This window comes from Ixodes scapularis, unplaced genomic scaffold (assembly GCF_016920785.2).
Source record: "Ixodes scapularis isolate PalLabHiFi unplaced genomic scaffold, ASM1692078v2 PGA_scaffold11__112_contigs__length_91849675, whole genome shotgun sequence".
Classification (NCBI taxonomy): domain Eukaryota; kingdom Metazoa; phylum Arthropoda; class Arachnida; order Ixodida; family Ixodidae; genus Ixodes; species Ixodes scapularis.
The window spans coordinates 11,250,741-11,265,816 of record NW_024609837.1 but is presented as its reverse complement, the minus strand read 5'-3'; the positions used below and the strand labels follow the sequence as shown (position 1 = coordinate 11,265,816).

At 42.7% G+C, this 15,076-nt stretch overlaps 2 protein-coding genes across 3 annotated transcripts; both read right to left on the bottom strand.

Annotated features, from left to right (window-relative positions):
- Positions 1-349: 349 nt before the first annotated feature.
- Positions 350-3,058, bottom strand: LOC115315283 (the record flags this gene model as incomplete). Its single annotated transcript, XM_029974549.2, has 1 exon — positions 350-3,058. A coding segment is annotated over one exon (2,220 nt), but the record flags the coding sequence as incomplete, so codon positions are not given.
- A 1,111-nt stretch (positions 3,059-4,169) lies between these two features.
- LOC115315277 lies at positions 4,170-14,221 on the bottom strand. 2 transcript variants are annotated; one of them, XM_029974541.3, is made up of 4 exons: positions 13,906-14,204; positions 13,541-13,666; positions 12,820-12,933; positions 4,170-4,939 (listed from the first exon to the last, which is right to left on the bottom strand). In XM_029974541.3, the coding sequence occupies exons 1-4, from the start codon at positions 14,108-14,110 to the stop codon at positions 4,191-4,193; spliced, it is 1,194 nt and encodes a 397-aa protein (XP_029830401.2). In that variant the 5' UTR covers positions 14,111-14,204; the 3' UTR covers positions 4,170-4,190. The 2 variants fall into 2 exon arrangements, with proteins under 2 accessions (XP_029830401.2, XP_029830402.2); XM_029974542.4 differs by lacking the exon at positions 4,170-4,939 and adding an exon at positions 6,255-10,568 and having other exon boundaries at positions 13,906-14,221.
- Between the last annotated feature and the right edge of the window lie 855 nt (positions 14,222-15,076).

Sequence of the window (15,076 nt, the reverse complement as noted above, 5' to 3'; positions counted from 1 at the left end):
ATAGCATCCACCATACACTTCCCTGGCTGGACCTCTACGGTTACCCTCTGGTCTCCCTTCACCCTGTTATGTACACCCCTCCTAACCCGTGCTACGTTAGAGCTCCCCACTACCAGTACCCTAGATCCCCCTGGTGCCTGCGCGCCTTTGTCCTGCGACTTATCTCCTGTCACCTGACTGCCCGACGCCTGCTGCTCGAAGGCGCCATTGAGCTGAGGTTCAATCAGCTCTCCAGCGTCGTCGAGCCCGCCTGCCAACAGGCAGGACTCCCGACCACCAGGGACCCCAGCCTGCAGACTGGTGGCTCGTCCCGCTAGGACTGACACTTCCTCCTTTCTTCCCTCGCTACTCTCACTCGCTCGAATTACCAGAATCAAAAAATACTTTTTTGGCATTCGTTATTCTTTAGAAATCCAATATTATTCAAAAGACTACTCATGGCACTAAAAAATGACAAAAACGGTTTGGGGTATCTTCCTATTAATTTATTGTCACATGCATTGGCACAACTGCGTGATAAGGAAAGGAATACACGTTTACATTCGACAAGATATAATGAAATCATTCGCATTAGGGAACGTAGCACAAAAATGTATTTGCGTTCGCCATTGAAGATGATTCATATTTATTTAGACGCATTTAAAGAGGTTTCAAACGTATATATTGGTGGTTACAACTTACGCAATATATTTATACAATTGCAAGAAATCTGTGGGGTGAATGCTCCTACAATAATTGAATTGCACCTCGGACAGTTCCCAAGTAATGCCCTATTGCTACATTATAGCAGACTGATTAACCCTCGTCGTAATAATAATTAAATATGTTTTTTTTTCTTTTAAAAATCGGCATGCCTTGCATCTATTATTCCCCACATTGAATTTTTAGACAATGTACTGAAGTAGTTCGTTCCTTCAACACGCGGTCCACCAACGTCCAATTCAGTTTCGTTACCTGTATGTGCATCTTCATCGTCCCCGAACGATCCATATACAAAATCGGACATTACAATGGGTGGTTTTAAACACGTTTTCCTAGCATCAACGGTGTCCGATTCGTCAGGTCCAGTAAATATATTTTCAGGTGTTAGATACGTTTTGAGATCGTCGATATTTAACATTCCTTCAATTGGAGATATTTCAATTTTGTTTCTTTCATTTATAAAGAGATGGACTAACTGGAAATCGTTTAGCGTTATGCAGTGATCTCTCTTAGTCAAATTGAAATTACACTTTACCAACATATTACAAAATCCATTTATAGTTTTACAAGCATTATCTACTTTACTAAAAGCCTCCGATCCAGCCCCTTTGTATTTACCAAACATTACACTTCGTATATTAGACTTCATCACGGACATCTCTTGAACTACGATTGCACGCAGAGAATCCACGTCGATACACTCACCCTTCCTATATACGATCAACCTCTTCAACAATATCAGCATGACATCTTTATAACTTCCAAATAAATTAACATTTTCTCGTACGTAATTCTCCATTTTCTGAACTGTTACTGCTGTATTCTTTAGACCCCCCATTGACGGTACGATATGATCTAAAAGGATTCGACACAATGCAGCCCCCATTTTCTCCTGAACCTCTTCGTGCATGAGTAGTGGATTACCGAGGAGCCACCTCTGTGTAGGAATTCCTTTCGGTACCTCAATGATGTCACAAGGAAATCCTTGGTTTAAAATATTATTGTAATGCATAGGAAATAAAGTGTTGCGTGCATTTAAATTAGTCAAAGTCTGTTTTGTCATAACGTTTGCATATTTGTTCATTTCTATGGTGTATAATCCCTTGAAGGAAGGATATGCCGTTCCATACAAGCGTCTACAATATCTATCGGCAGCCAAATGTTGCAATAATTGTTTTCTAAGCATTACTTTGCCGGCAATGAATGTAGATACGGTTGGAATGATCATGAGTCTGCTCTGTTCGGCTAACATGGTACTCGAAATATATGGCATGTCATTTGAAGAGGTGACAAACTTTGCAGAAATACGAAAATCATTGTTACATCGATCGTAAGGTTGTCTACTAGAGACTCGATCACCTCCGGTAAATTGTTTAAATTTGCGCCGTCCGCCTTCGTCCATGTCTAATATCGGAATTTCGTTCTCGATTGCAAATCGAATTTCTTCCGCGTTTGAACGAAAAGTAGCATCCATTCGATTATCCGATTTCGAAGTGAAAAAGTTTGCAGGAAGAGTACGTACGAGATTGCTCTTTTTTCCAAAAATGTAGTTAAGAATACCTATAAACATTGATTTTCCATTAACCGCCTCCCCGTGCATGAACATTACTAAACGTCCATTGCTATCCGTGGATAAACCGAGAGCTAAAAATTCCAACACGAGTCGTGCTTGTTCGGACGAGCCAAATATTTCGATTAACATGGTCCACACCAGTTGATCCCACGTTATTTCGTTTTTAACGAAAACGACAGGACCACCGTCGTCGTTTTCGGATGTACAAACGGTTGCCTTGTCCATGACGGGCGCGTACATATCGGGGTGCCTTTGTAACATTATCCTCATTGCGAGAAGAGATGATGCCGTTGCAATGTACAGTCCAAATTTAGATTTAGATTGGTCACATTCCGTGAAACGTTTCATGCGCTCGCTGGTTTCGTCGTTTAATTTATGGATTTCAGATTTAGACGGCAGGCAATTGTCGTTAGTAGATGTAATTATTTCATCGTCGTATTCTATGTTTTCAAAATATTCCTGAAACCTAGTGCTTGGATCACTGTACAATTCATCTAAAAAGTCTTCCATAAATTTGTCGGGATTTTCCCTGTTTTCCAGCATTTTGTCCGATACTTTCATAGTGACGGAACGTAAAATGGTTAACATTTCCTTGCCAAAATTTCGTTGTTCGAAAGCCTTCCACGCGGAATCCATCCAATTACATATTACTTTACACCTATACTGTATACCCCCTCGCATGGGGTGAATCTCGGTATATACGTGTTCAACCAATTCATCAACCAATTGTGCAAACGAGTCTTCGTTTGCACAATTGTGCAAACGAAGACTCGTTTGCACAATTTATGAGTTATGAAAAACCAGAGCTTTTTATCAAGGCGAGAAGTGTTCCACCATACTCAACTGTGCCGCATGTTTATAATTGCTTCAGAAATATGTTGTATAAAACCGTGAAGAAGCCTGCTTTTATACAAACGAATATTCCAACGTGTATTGTTTGTAAAATAAGAGTAGCAAATATTGTTATTATTCCATGCAAACATTGTATCACGTGTTTCGAATGTATGTGTATCCTTCGCAAATGTATAACGTGTCGTCGAAAAATCCATTACACCATGCAAATATGTTATTCCTAATATGAATAAATGACTTTATGAGACGATTATCCTTCTGTTCGTTCATTATTTTTTTTAGAAACAAAGCCTATTGAAAAGATAAAGGCTGAAAAGTGTAAAAATGTTTGAAAGTATTATCCACGTGCGTCTTTATATAATAATCGTCCTTGGTGGCGTTGGCGTGAATTTTGTGATGTAAAAACATCCAATGTTTCTCACAGTATCTTGGATCGTCTTTTTTAAGCGTCGATACAGGTTTCAATTTAGTAATCACCACTTTTAACGGATCGGACGATTCGTACATCCCCTTGTAAAGTAATGGTCCTTTGTGAATTCGTTCAATGTCGATAACATCGTAAAAATTATCCCACATGGATGTCGAAAAGGTACATTTATTAACATAGGCTTCGACAACTTCGTCTATAAAATCTAATATTTCCTTATACAATATATGAGGAACGCGAATTGTGGAAACGCACAACACAACGTGGCTTTGAGTGGCACGCAACTCACACACTCTCAAATTCTTGCAAACATTAATAAAGTTAATTATATCTATAATTTGAGTATTGTCATGCTTATCGTTGTATGCAAAAATTAGGTATACAACTTTAGTTTTTACAGCTACAACAGGTGTTAAGTGTTTCCCGCTCATAAAATGAGACATTATGTGTACCCACAATGTGGGCCTGATTATGGTATGCAGTTTGTCTTGATGTTTAAATATAATATTCATATTATGTTTTCTATAGATATCAGACAAAGACGGTACGGTCGACTCAATACGCTTAAACATGATTAGCAACTATTATGGTATGTACAAAGTAATTGAAAAGAGGTTTTTTGTTGAAATAAACGATTTATTTATAATGAAACACATCGTAGGTAAATTTGAAGTTAGGATCGCGTTTAACGCGAATCTTATAGTTGCCCGAAAGTCTTGCTTGCTTATACACTTTGTAACGCAGGTGAATCCAGTGGGCATCACAGTACACAGCATCTGTCCCATTTTCGGGTCTTGCAATCAATTGACGTCGCACACACTGCATCGTTGAGTCCGGTGATTCGTAAAGTCCTCTATACTGTAGAGGATTGTCCGTTTTTTCGTTGAGATTGTCCAAAACGTTGTAGGCACCTCCCCATACACCATACCGCAATCCGTTGGTGTTGATGTAACTTTCCGTTATTTCATCGAGGAAACACAAAACTTCGGTATGTGGAGGGAACTGGTTTTCCACACACAAAAGAATGTGATTTTTTGTACAAATTATATCGGTTAATCGAAGATTTTGACACACGTTGATGAAGTTGATGATGTCAATCAATTTGTACGGAGATACATTTTCGTTGTATAGAAACACAAGGTAGAAGATCTTGGTGGTCATGGGTTTATAGATGCGTGGTAGGTGATCACCGCTGACGAAGAAGGATAAAATCTTCACCCACAACAGGGGATTGATGATGAGGTGCAATTTATCTGCGTTTCGTAGAAAGTTGAATAGTTGGAATCTCTTATGGCCGTACATACCGTCCAGTTCCCAGGGTACACACGTTAACATGCGTTGAAACATGATGGTCTTGTATGAAGAGATTGTAGTCGTGTCGTGTCCTGATGTGGGGGAGATGGCAGGGTTAGCTTTGCTCTGTGAACATCCCTTTATATATGGGCAAGAAAAAACTTACTCTTCCCTAAAATCGAGAACGGTCTCTCCACTTTTTGCCCAGTGTGTTGACAAACTCTTATCCCCTCTATTTACCTTTTCTTTTGGTAAACATGCCAAATTCCACGTCCCCGTCTTGTAAGATGTATATATGAGAAATATGACTCCTATAATAAGTATGATAAGGAATAACCAGAGAAAAAATACTCCGAGTTCTAATTCATACAATCGGCGGCGTAGTATTCGTAATGCATGAGTCTGAAGAATTGAATACCGCAGTTTCAATTCAAATTCATTTGTTGCGTTATTCATCTTTCCTTTTATTCATACTATCTAAGACTATAAGCACACTGCTTATTACACAAAGAGATGGCACCACCCAACATATTGCGGGTATATTTGGAAATATAAATGGATATGTAATGAATCTTGCTGTCTGAGGAACGAATAACGATGGATCCAGTAACTCTGGAACGTGTTTTGCAAAAAATAAATTCATATGTTTAATCAATCTATTGTCTATGTCGAATGCAAATTTAAATACGTCTTCTTTTTCGTGAATACGAATGGCCAATTCTCGTGCACTCGGGTCTGGTGAAAAATTGACAGGCAAAAAAGTTAATTTGCGTAATGTATCCACAGCCCCCCCTACGTCCGTCGGTACGTACGCTCTAGACACAACATGAGATAAGGGTTTCGCCTTTCCACCAATGACACTATTCATTGGGAGAGCTGTATATTTACCCGTTTCAAACATCTGTTTCAAAACATGGTGCATCCACACGTCGCACATTTTTTTTGTATTGTTCAAAAATCATATAAAAGCTTGTACACCCCCCTTCACACGACACATAACGGGACACAATGTCTATTGAAAACGACGTAGCGGACGTGCTCATCTCCACCTGTAGTAGCATGTAGCATATCCTCTGTTCAGAGTACTTACCCAGAAATATGCCCACAACCGTCAGATATCAAATCGTACGTTTACGAAAGACTGCATTACATTGAACGAGGACACCGGTGCTTCCTGCCAAGACCAGGCTGCCTGGAAATCGTATTGGCCTGTTTGGAAATTTGGAACGAAGAATTCGATCTGTACAGCGACTGCAATTACGACGCCTTAAACGAAGCCAACGACCTGTCACATCAAGCTCCTAACCTCGAATACCTGTTGGTGTCCATGCCAAACGCTTTTAATTGGATGATCGACAAACGCATGTTTGAAGAATATACGACTTCTGGTAAAGACACACAGCCCTGGACTCTACAAAATACACTCGCTGGGTGACTCTCGTCACCTAGCGAGTGTATTTTGAAGTAAGTGGTGTGGAAGGTGGAACAAATTTATTAGCGAACGACTTTAACGACGTCTGCGTGTCACTAAAACGTCTATGTAACGACTTTTTAGCGAACAGTGCTGCTCATATTAGCAAACGGTAACCGAGCCCTGACGGAAGAATCTCATAGTTTCGGTTTCGTTGTTTCGTTTGCGATCTGGAGGTGTCCGGAGGGTACGGAAATTTGAATGGACGCAGTTTCATCGAATTCGTGTTCATAAAACGTCGTTTGATCGAACACCACCTAATCGAACATAACTGACATGATTGCATGGCCGCCAGAATTAAAGCGATTAAAAAAGTATCTGATCATCCGAACGTACAGGGTGAGACCGCAAGGAGCCACATAAATGAAACTGGGCATGCGAACGTCCTTTCGCAAGAAGTTTTATTTATATTTCTTTTCTTTTAGAACTCAACTTAGGCGTTGCCAAATATTTAAAAATAATGCTAAAATGCTGGCCGCGCTTTTTTTTTTTTTTTTTTAATAATAATAATGCCATGCTTGTTGTCTGCTTACTCGTTTGGGAGCTTGCTCCAGGTACTCACTGTTCATATATTTTAGTAAAATTATTACTTATCGCGATTATCCCACTCGTTGCCAGCCTCTAATACGGTATTCTCAGCGTTTTTAACCGTCTTGCTTTATATTCAATATTTCACTACCTCCGACTTGCGCTCTAAAAAAGTTAGACAAAACTTCTTGCAAAACTGCATTCGTGCGCCCTATTTTAGGTATGTACAGGGTGTCACAAAAAAAAAAATTTGTTTTCTTTTTTTTTTTTTTTTTTTTTTTATTGCAAAAATAAATTAGGCATTGTCGAACGCTCATTTTCTGCCCAAAGGTAGCGCTAGATGTCACAACCAGATGCTAGAGTTTCAGACCGATACCATATTCAAAAGTTAAAAGCGATTTTCTGAAAATTTCAATGGGAAAATGGAGCCCATTTTTGCCAGTTTTCGGTTTCTGGTGTCACAGAGCCCCATGTATTCGAAAACTTTGTCGGCTGCCATTTTTCCATTGAAATTTTAAAAAAATCACTTATAACTTTTGATTAAGGTATCGGATCGGGCTGAAACTTTGACATCTGGTTGTGACCTCTAGAGCTACCTTTGGGCGGAGAATGAGCGTTCGGCAAAACCTAGTTTATTTTTGCAATAAAAAAAAAAAAATCTATATATTTTTTTTTGTGACATTCTGTACTTTTGAAATTCGAATTTTGCAGGGCGTGCCAAATATGCTCGTCCTTGCGGCCTCACCGTGTAGTTTTGTTGATTTCCATGTAGCGTAGTTTTCAGTAAATCACGTCCCCTAGCTCATTTTCGTTGTCTGGAAGGCACGATCAAAACTCGTTGTTCGCTCCTAGAATTGTCAGGAGCGAAATCTTGCCCACACAGTTGGTATATAAATAGCTACAAAATTCGGTTAAAGCAGAAGTCAAAGAAACGGCGTCGAGCAATTTTATTTTATGCCAGACAGGAAGCAAAATATATTGGAGAGCAACCCCACATGTGAGTATACATTAAAAATAAGTACACTAACAGTATTAAACACAAAAGCTTAAATTCCACCATTAAATATTGTCAGGCTTACAGCAACTGTTTGAACCCATAGCCTTACACGGCTACGGGTCCAAACAGTTTGTGTATTTTCAAAAACAACTTTGGAAATAAAGCATTGAATGAATGATGAACACATTAAACCTGTTTGATCCAAGAACAACCAGAGCAGCATGCGTGATATTCCTAACCATAATGTACAAATGGAGGGAAAACATGAGAGAATATTGCAGCTCATAGTTAATTGTGACATCAAGCTCTCTTTAGAGATTCTAGCAGAGGGGCAAGGCACCGAAATAAATTAAAAGTTCTAAAAACAGTGAGGGTGCACCGCAAAGCAGAAGACATTTACAGCAAAAACACTCCAGCTCTATAACTTAGAACAGCCGAAAGCTTTCCTTGCAACGACCTAAAAGAGAAATGGACACTTCCGGCTTACTTTGTGCCGGCTTACATTCGAGCAGAAGCGACAAGATGGGGATCTCGAACACCACATTTTGTTACCATCACACAGCAGCCACTAATGGACCTTGTCCAGTAACGAGCACCGTCTGCAAAGTTGTCTTCGAACTACAAATGTTGGGCAGGCCAACCTGCCTCCGCCCGTCAGAATACATCGGCATTGTGCTGTTGTAGTGATCTTTGTTGCCTTTTATGACCCATACTAGCGTACACTCAAGCAAAAATGGCCAAAAAAAACGAAATACAGGCAAAGATAGGTGCTGAATATGTTGGTCGACCGGAACTTTGCTTTGCAAAAATGGTGACGGCGGGAAGCAAGGCCAGGAGAGGGGGTGTACGCATGCACGGAAGCTTACTGGAAAAAGGTTCACTGTATGTTTAGACAGCGAGAAGTCAGCCAGCCCCAATGGGCATCAGATGTCCCTGCCGTAGACGAGAAATTTAGCCGGAGCTGCACGACTATGGTGCCCGTCTCCGACCGGCGCATTCAGCGTCCCATTCTGCCCGTGGCAACAAATGACGTCACAAAAGCCCGAGTGTCACGCGGCCGGATGCCGCAATCCTGGCGGTTAGTCGCAGCAGTTCCGGCAAAAAGCCCGAGCAGATGCGAGGCAGGGAGTGACCCCGGGATCCCTGGATTCTGCGGTGCGAGCTTTCCCTCCACGTGCTACGGGCTTTGGCACGTTAATGCGCGCGGCCACCGATCCCCACCACTTGCGTCGGGACCAGTGTCCTTCAACCTCAGCAAATCTGTACGGGCACATTTAATGACAAAACTACGACATAAAACCCGACAACTTGGCTAACTGTGGAGACTGCGACTCCCGCAACCCAATAAGGGCACCGGAGCAAGGCATGTGATAACAATGCATGGTTGTGGCCACTGGGGCCTCGTTACCACCACAGCAACAGAGCCCTCCTCGACAAAAAGTAGTTCTAGGCTTTTTTCTTCCAACGGCAATTTAACTCTCGCGATTCTGTCTATAACGAGAAGATATAAAGAATAAATAATCACAAATTTGATTTTCAGTTATATTTAAGCCAAAAATGAGAAGTTTACAAATCTCTGTAATGCGAAATTACAGTGCAGCTCTTGAGGAGGAAGAGGGAAGGGTACAGGGGGGAGGGTGTGTCCCTCCCCCTCCTTCGTACTCTCCCCTCCTCCTCTTCATTCCCTCCCCTCCTCCCACAGTTTCCCCGCTAAATTTAGCTAGAAAATTGACACCACATGACCTCAACACCAATTCAGTTTCCCCGCTAAATTTACCGGGGAAAATAAAGTCACATAACTTTGTGTCACGTCACCCATGAACAAATTCAGTTTCTCCACTAGATTTAGCGGGAAAATTGATGTCACATGACCTTAACAACAATTCAATTTCCCGCTTAATGTGGTGGGGCGGTTATGCCGATGGCGACAGCGATGCCGAAACGGGTGCCTCAGAGCTGCACTTTAAAAAGTGACTCCACATCCGTATCCTCTCGATTGTTTTTAGCTCGTAGTGCCGTGGCCGTTGGCAATCACCGGCGATTGCAGCCGTGTAATCAACCGTTTCTGCTCAAAACATTGCACTGTGCGCTGATATTAGCACCCGTGACAGATTCGCAGCTAAATTGAGCGTACAGTTGTCTCATGAACTATTCCCGAAGTGCTCGCTACTCTAGCGGACGGATATATGTTGCTACGGTGTACATTCATCCGAAGTTGGTTGGTTTCGGAGCAGACGACTCTTGGCTAGCAGACGACAGCCGGTTTCTTCGGGCCTCGCGCCTTGCATTTGGCGTGGTGACACAAATGCTCCCGTGACGTTGGGTCACGTGCCTCGCTCCGACGCCCTTATTAGGTTGTCGGGCCCTACCCCTCTACAGTTTGCCAAGTTATCGTGAAACGAAGTATAGACCTACGGAATTTGCTTACTTACGAAAGACACTGTAAGGCACTCGACCTGCTGCCTCTCAAGACAAGCGAGCCCAAGAAGCGACGCCCGCCGCTAACTCGCCCACGAAGCAACGTGTCCGGAGCGACACGTGGCAGTGACACGAACGAGCTTGGTGCCGCGCAGGGCGACCTCCTTATCACAAGGCGCCAAGCAAGTCCTGCACTTCCGAAACAGCTTCAGCAGGCAACTGTCCGTGACGACGTAGCTGGCCGTTGCCCTGAACCTTTGCTCCTTGCTGGTCTCATCGACGAGGTACATTTCCTCCGTCTGGGTACCTGCAAGCAAGGCGCACAAACTTTAGACCTAGGGGCTTGTTTCTCTAAGGACTTTTCTGTTTTTATTCGAAAAGAATGCCACGAAGACCATGCCTGGCATTACCGATTGCATCTAGGGTACCCCGAATATTCTACTATTTTATGACCTCAGATTGTCTCATTCATGCTGGCTGCTTTGTCGGCCATTTTATGTTTGCTACTTTAAGTTCTTTTCTATGTGGCTTTAAGCGTGATCAAGGAGCGACCGCTAGGCCATCTTTTGCAATAACCAAAGTCGCCAAGTCGAAGTGACTGGTTCACACATTGGCATTCAGATGTGACTGAATTTGTTGCAACCGGTTGTGACAGCTAACAATGAGAGGATGAACTGGCACCATCTGTCGCCCTTAAACACATCCGACCTGCATATTCTTTCGTTCACATTACCATTTTTTTTAAATGACTCTGACAATGTTATAAGCGACCATTCCTCATTGACAGTGTAAAAGTTTCGTATCGTAAGTGCTGGAAAAACTTTCAGTCTAGCCAGGGACGGATTAAGGAATTTAGGGGCCCTGGGCTAAGGCTGTTCATGAGGCCTTTAATGATGACGATAACACTGACAAAGATAATGATGGGGGGTGGTGGTAACGACAAGGACAGCAATATGTATATTTCACCACCCTATGAAATACAAATATTGTTCACTTTATGATACATCTTGAAAACATTTTGTATCAGCAGTGATTAGGAAATTCAGGTTTCACTGGGTGAAAATGAAACAGGTATGATTGTGGATTCACACATCACAAGAAAGAAAGGAGAAAAAAAAATCACTGCCCCTAACAACATGTTTTGAAAGTCGCAACTCGACAACTATCTTAAGAGTACAGTGTTTTTATTCTAGTAATTGCACTGATTAACTGGAGGTTGTGCAACTAGCTCTTTTTTTTAAACTAATTACTGACTTGAACAGTAAAGCAACATAGACAAAAAAGTAATCTTGGTGGTTAAAGTATTTGGGCTCAAAGCACTTTGCCCACCCTCTTCTACTCACTGAACTCTCGTGTCCCAAACTAACAGACTTCTGCATTTGAATAATAAAAGAAATAATTGAGACTGAATGAGATTGTAATACGGCAACCACTGCCATTTGGACACTTTCATAGGCATTTCTTATGACGATCAAGGAGCTGTTTTCAAACTCCTCTCCCACATGCTGACTATTTTAAGGGGAAAATGTTCAAATTTGTCTCGGAAGTGGTTCAGTTTCTTCCAATTGCAGTAATTCAGAACTTCGCAGCCATTTAGATGTATTACTCTAAGCTAAGAATGAGGCTCGTAAAAAAATTGCAGCCATATCACTCAATGGCAGGAAAAGTGTTGTCTCGCACTGGCAGATCAGACACAGGCTCCAGAGCAGTTGCTTGCAGTCACTGCCTCTCTAAAACTTTTGGGAGACATCTCAAGAGCCGGCTCCTTGAAACGCCTGTTCGTGGTTAGAGAGGATGGCGGGAGGTTCACCGATATTTCTTTTTGCTTGGTTTAAACTTGTTTCGGAGGAAACTTTCCAAGTGAAACCACGCTAAGAGACCAGAAATTAACAAAACATAATGTGTAGCATCCATGTTGCTCATGTAGCCTTTGGCAGCACTTGCTTGCCTTACAACCCCTCACTGTCCCCAAGACGCAACGAGGGGGCCTTGGTACAACAAAGAACTCCGTGGCTGTCCTTCTGTCTAATATCAATTAGAAGAGACGGGACCGCCAGCGGCAACAGCTCCGACAAGGAGGGTAGGGGGCAATGCTTACATTTTGTTGCTCTAGCACAGCCTTTTACAAAGCTCCATAACACCAGTTCGTCTAGAAAAGGAAACTTTACAGCATCCCCGTTTCCCCATTGAAAAAAAATAAAATAGGGGGGGGGGGGGGGGGGTTCCACCACCCCCTTTCCCTTTGGCAGTCCCAGGTGCCAGGGGAGGGGGGGGGGGGATAATGCCAGAAAGCCAGGGCCCAGAGGCTCCTCTGAGTTTTGTTCCTCCTTTAGGTCTGAGCCGTTCTGAACTGAAACCAACTAGCATTTTTTCCAAATATCCAGGGGCCAGCACGGGGTACCCTGGCAGCCTGGGGCCCAGAGTCTATCTATAAGCAGGTTGGAAAGGTCCCTAAAGTACCCAACAGATGGCACCAGATCACACCTGTACACAAATGTGTAAAGCAGTCTAGTGCTTAGAAAAGGTATGTTGAGCTATCCAGCAACGCATTACAATACCTTTTGAGTGGCGCCATACGAAGTGGAATGTGGCCTTTGTCCTCGTTGGCTTTCTGAGGTCAACCTGGATGCGCCTCGACAGTTTCAGCCGAACGCATGGCCTGGGCATTCTTCCTACGCAACGTAAAGCTTTGTATAATGGTAGAAGGACGTAGCAAATGGATGTGAGCCATGAAACAAATGACACTATAGTTGACTGTTGCTCACAGAATGAGAACGGCAGGAAGGGGTTTCGGTCGTCCTACGTCCAGTGCGAGCTTCCCTTTAATAACGTAAGGTGCGAGCTTCCCTTTGATAACATAAGATGCAAGCTTCCTTTTGATAACATAAAGTAAAAAACCACCAAATAAAACTCAATTTTCTTGGTTAATTGAAAGCAATCGAGACAATGAACATATGGAAACTTGAAACGTAAAAAGTGGTCTACCCAGGTGCAACACAATTTATAGGACACTGAATGAAGTCTTGATCGAGGCTTGGCAGAAACCCCTATGCACGGGGAATGATAGAACCCTTTGTCCCAGCACCTTTCGCACTCAAATTTGACTGTAAGGTTGTGTATTCTTTAGAGTGAATGGCTTGTTCATAACATGAAAGATGCAGCAGTTGGATATCAGCTTTGTTTGCAAATCGAGAACAGGTTAAGGTCGCTTCCATCTATCTTGCAGCGCAGCAAAGTTCTGCGACAACTCCTGGTTTAGGGTTTTAAACGTTCTCCTACCCATGGTAGCTTTCGGGGACTTGACCATCTTTTTATTTCGAGATCGCAGGTTCCACCCATGTCTCGGCAGGTTTTCCGACGGCACTGCTAACGGTTTCAGCGTTCCACGTTTCCCCCAAACTCCCTCTGAAAAAGGCAATGGATGAATGGTATGACTAAGTTCTTAATACAAAAAATACACGCGTGCACTTCCCAACAAACTTCGGACACGCGAGAATAATGAACCTCCAAAAGTAGAACCCATTTGTGTGGCACAGCACCAACATTGCTCTTTGCTTGCTCATAAAGGGCACAATCTTGAGCCATTATTCTTGTTACTGATTAAAAATGATTATAGATTTCATTGCGCACTACGCGCTACTTACTCGGAAGATACGGCGGAGGTTCCCTATAAGCCTCCCGTTTAAAGTGCTTCGAGCATACCGATGCAAACGGCGACTGGAACAATCTGACTTTTAGTGCATCTATCCATTTGCGCCTAAGTAGTGGATCTGTGGGATAACGATGAAAGCTTATGCCCTTATCGGTTGCATAACTTTTGCAGCCTGGAACTGAGCAATATCGAACCATAGCGCGATCAATGTCGACAAACTATGCCGAGTGGCCGAGTCTTCACTGTCTTCACCACACTCCTGAAAGCAACGATCCTCATTTCTGTGTGCCAGTACCACGTGACCACTTGGCGGCGTTTGGAGGCGCCACTTTATGGTTCACGTTCACGCATGTTGGGAAATTCAAACTGTATTTGTAATATCTCTGTTTCATAGTCTAGAAATATATAGCTGAAATTAATTTTTGTTTAAGTTTTGAACATTGTTTTACAACATAGGTAGTCCGGCGAAGTCACTGGTTTCGTATTCCTGTGTTGGCAACGTTTAAAAGGAAAAGGCGGGCATTTTGAACTTGTTTTGTTACTGTGGTAGTCGACCTGCGGGCCTGCGGGCCAACAAGAAAAAACATGCTCAGCTTTGGCGGTAGCTTTGTCGGCGTCGTTGTTGACGTCGGTCCTAACTTCAAACGCACGCACTTTCTCCCCTCTCCCAGACTCAGTAATGCAGCTGGCTTTCCTCTTTCTTGTATTCGATAATCACGTTTGTAATTTTCCTGTAGTACTTGAAGAGAAGTATGAGCATCTGCTGCAGTGCTAACAAAGGCACGGGGGTCTTTTTCTGTAAACAATCTGTGTCGGTGGGCTTGTTCTTAACTTTTCCGATATTTCGGTCCTGGCACATTTAATGTCTATTTAGATATTGAAATTTCTGCGGCACTATTTAGAGCTGCACTGCGACTCACCTCTGCAGGATTAATTCTTGTCTGTGTGCACTTGGGAAATCTGGAAACTCACGCTCATATAGCTTCCAGACTGGTCACCACCAGTGAAATGTGTCATGTATGAAGCAATTTTGGACCCAGCTTGGGGGAAGAAAAAAAAAGGGGGGGGGGGGGGGGGGCGGAGTGCAAACTATACTTAGTGGTATAGAGTAATAAAAAGAGAAATAGCGGGTTAAACATGGTGGTCAAGTAGTCTGTATCTCA

Excerpts from the sequence above, each read along its gene's own strand:
- LOC115315277 (XM_029974541.3), bottom strand. The coding sequence starts at position 14,110 with ATGGTTCGATATTGCTCAGTTCCAGGCTGCAAAAGTTATGCAACCGAT. Across the intron at positions 13,667-13,905 it reads ACCTCCGCCGTATCTTCCGA|AGGGAGTTTGGGGGAAACGT; the intron begins GTAAGTAGCGCG and ends TGCCTTTTTCAG. Across the intron at positions 12,934-13,540 it reads GTCCCCGAAAGCTACCATGG|GAAGAATGCCCAGGCCATGC; the intron begins GTAGGAGAACGT and ends TACGTTGCGTAG.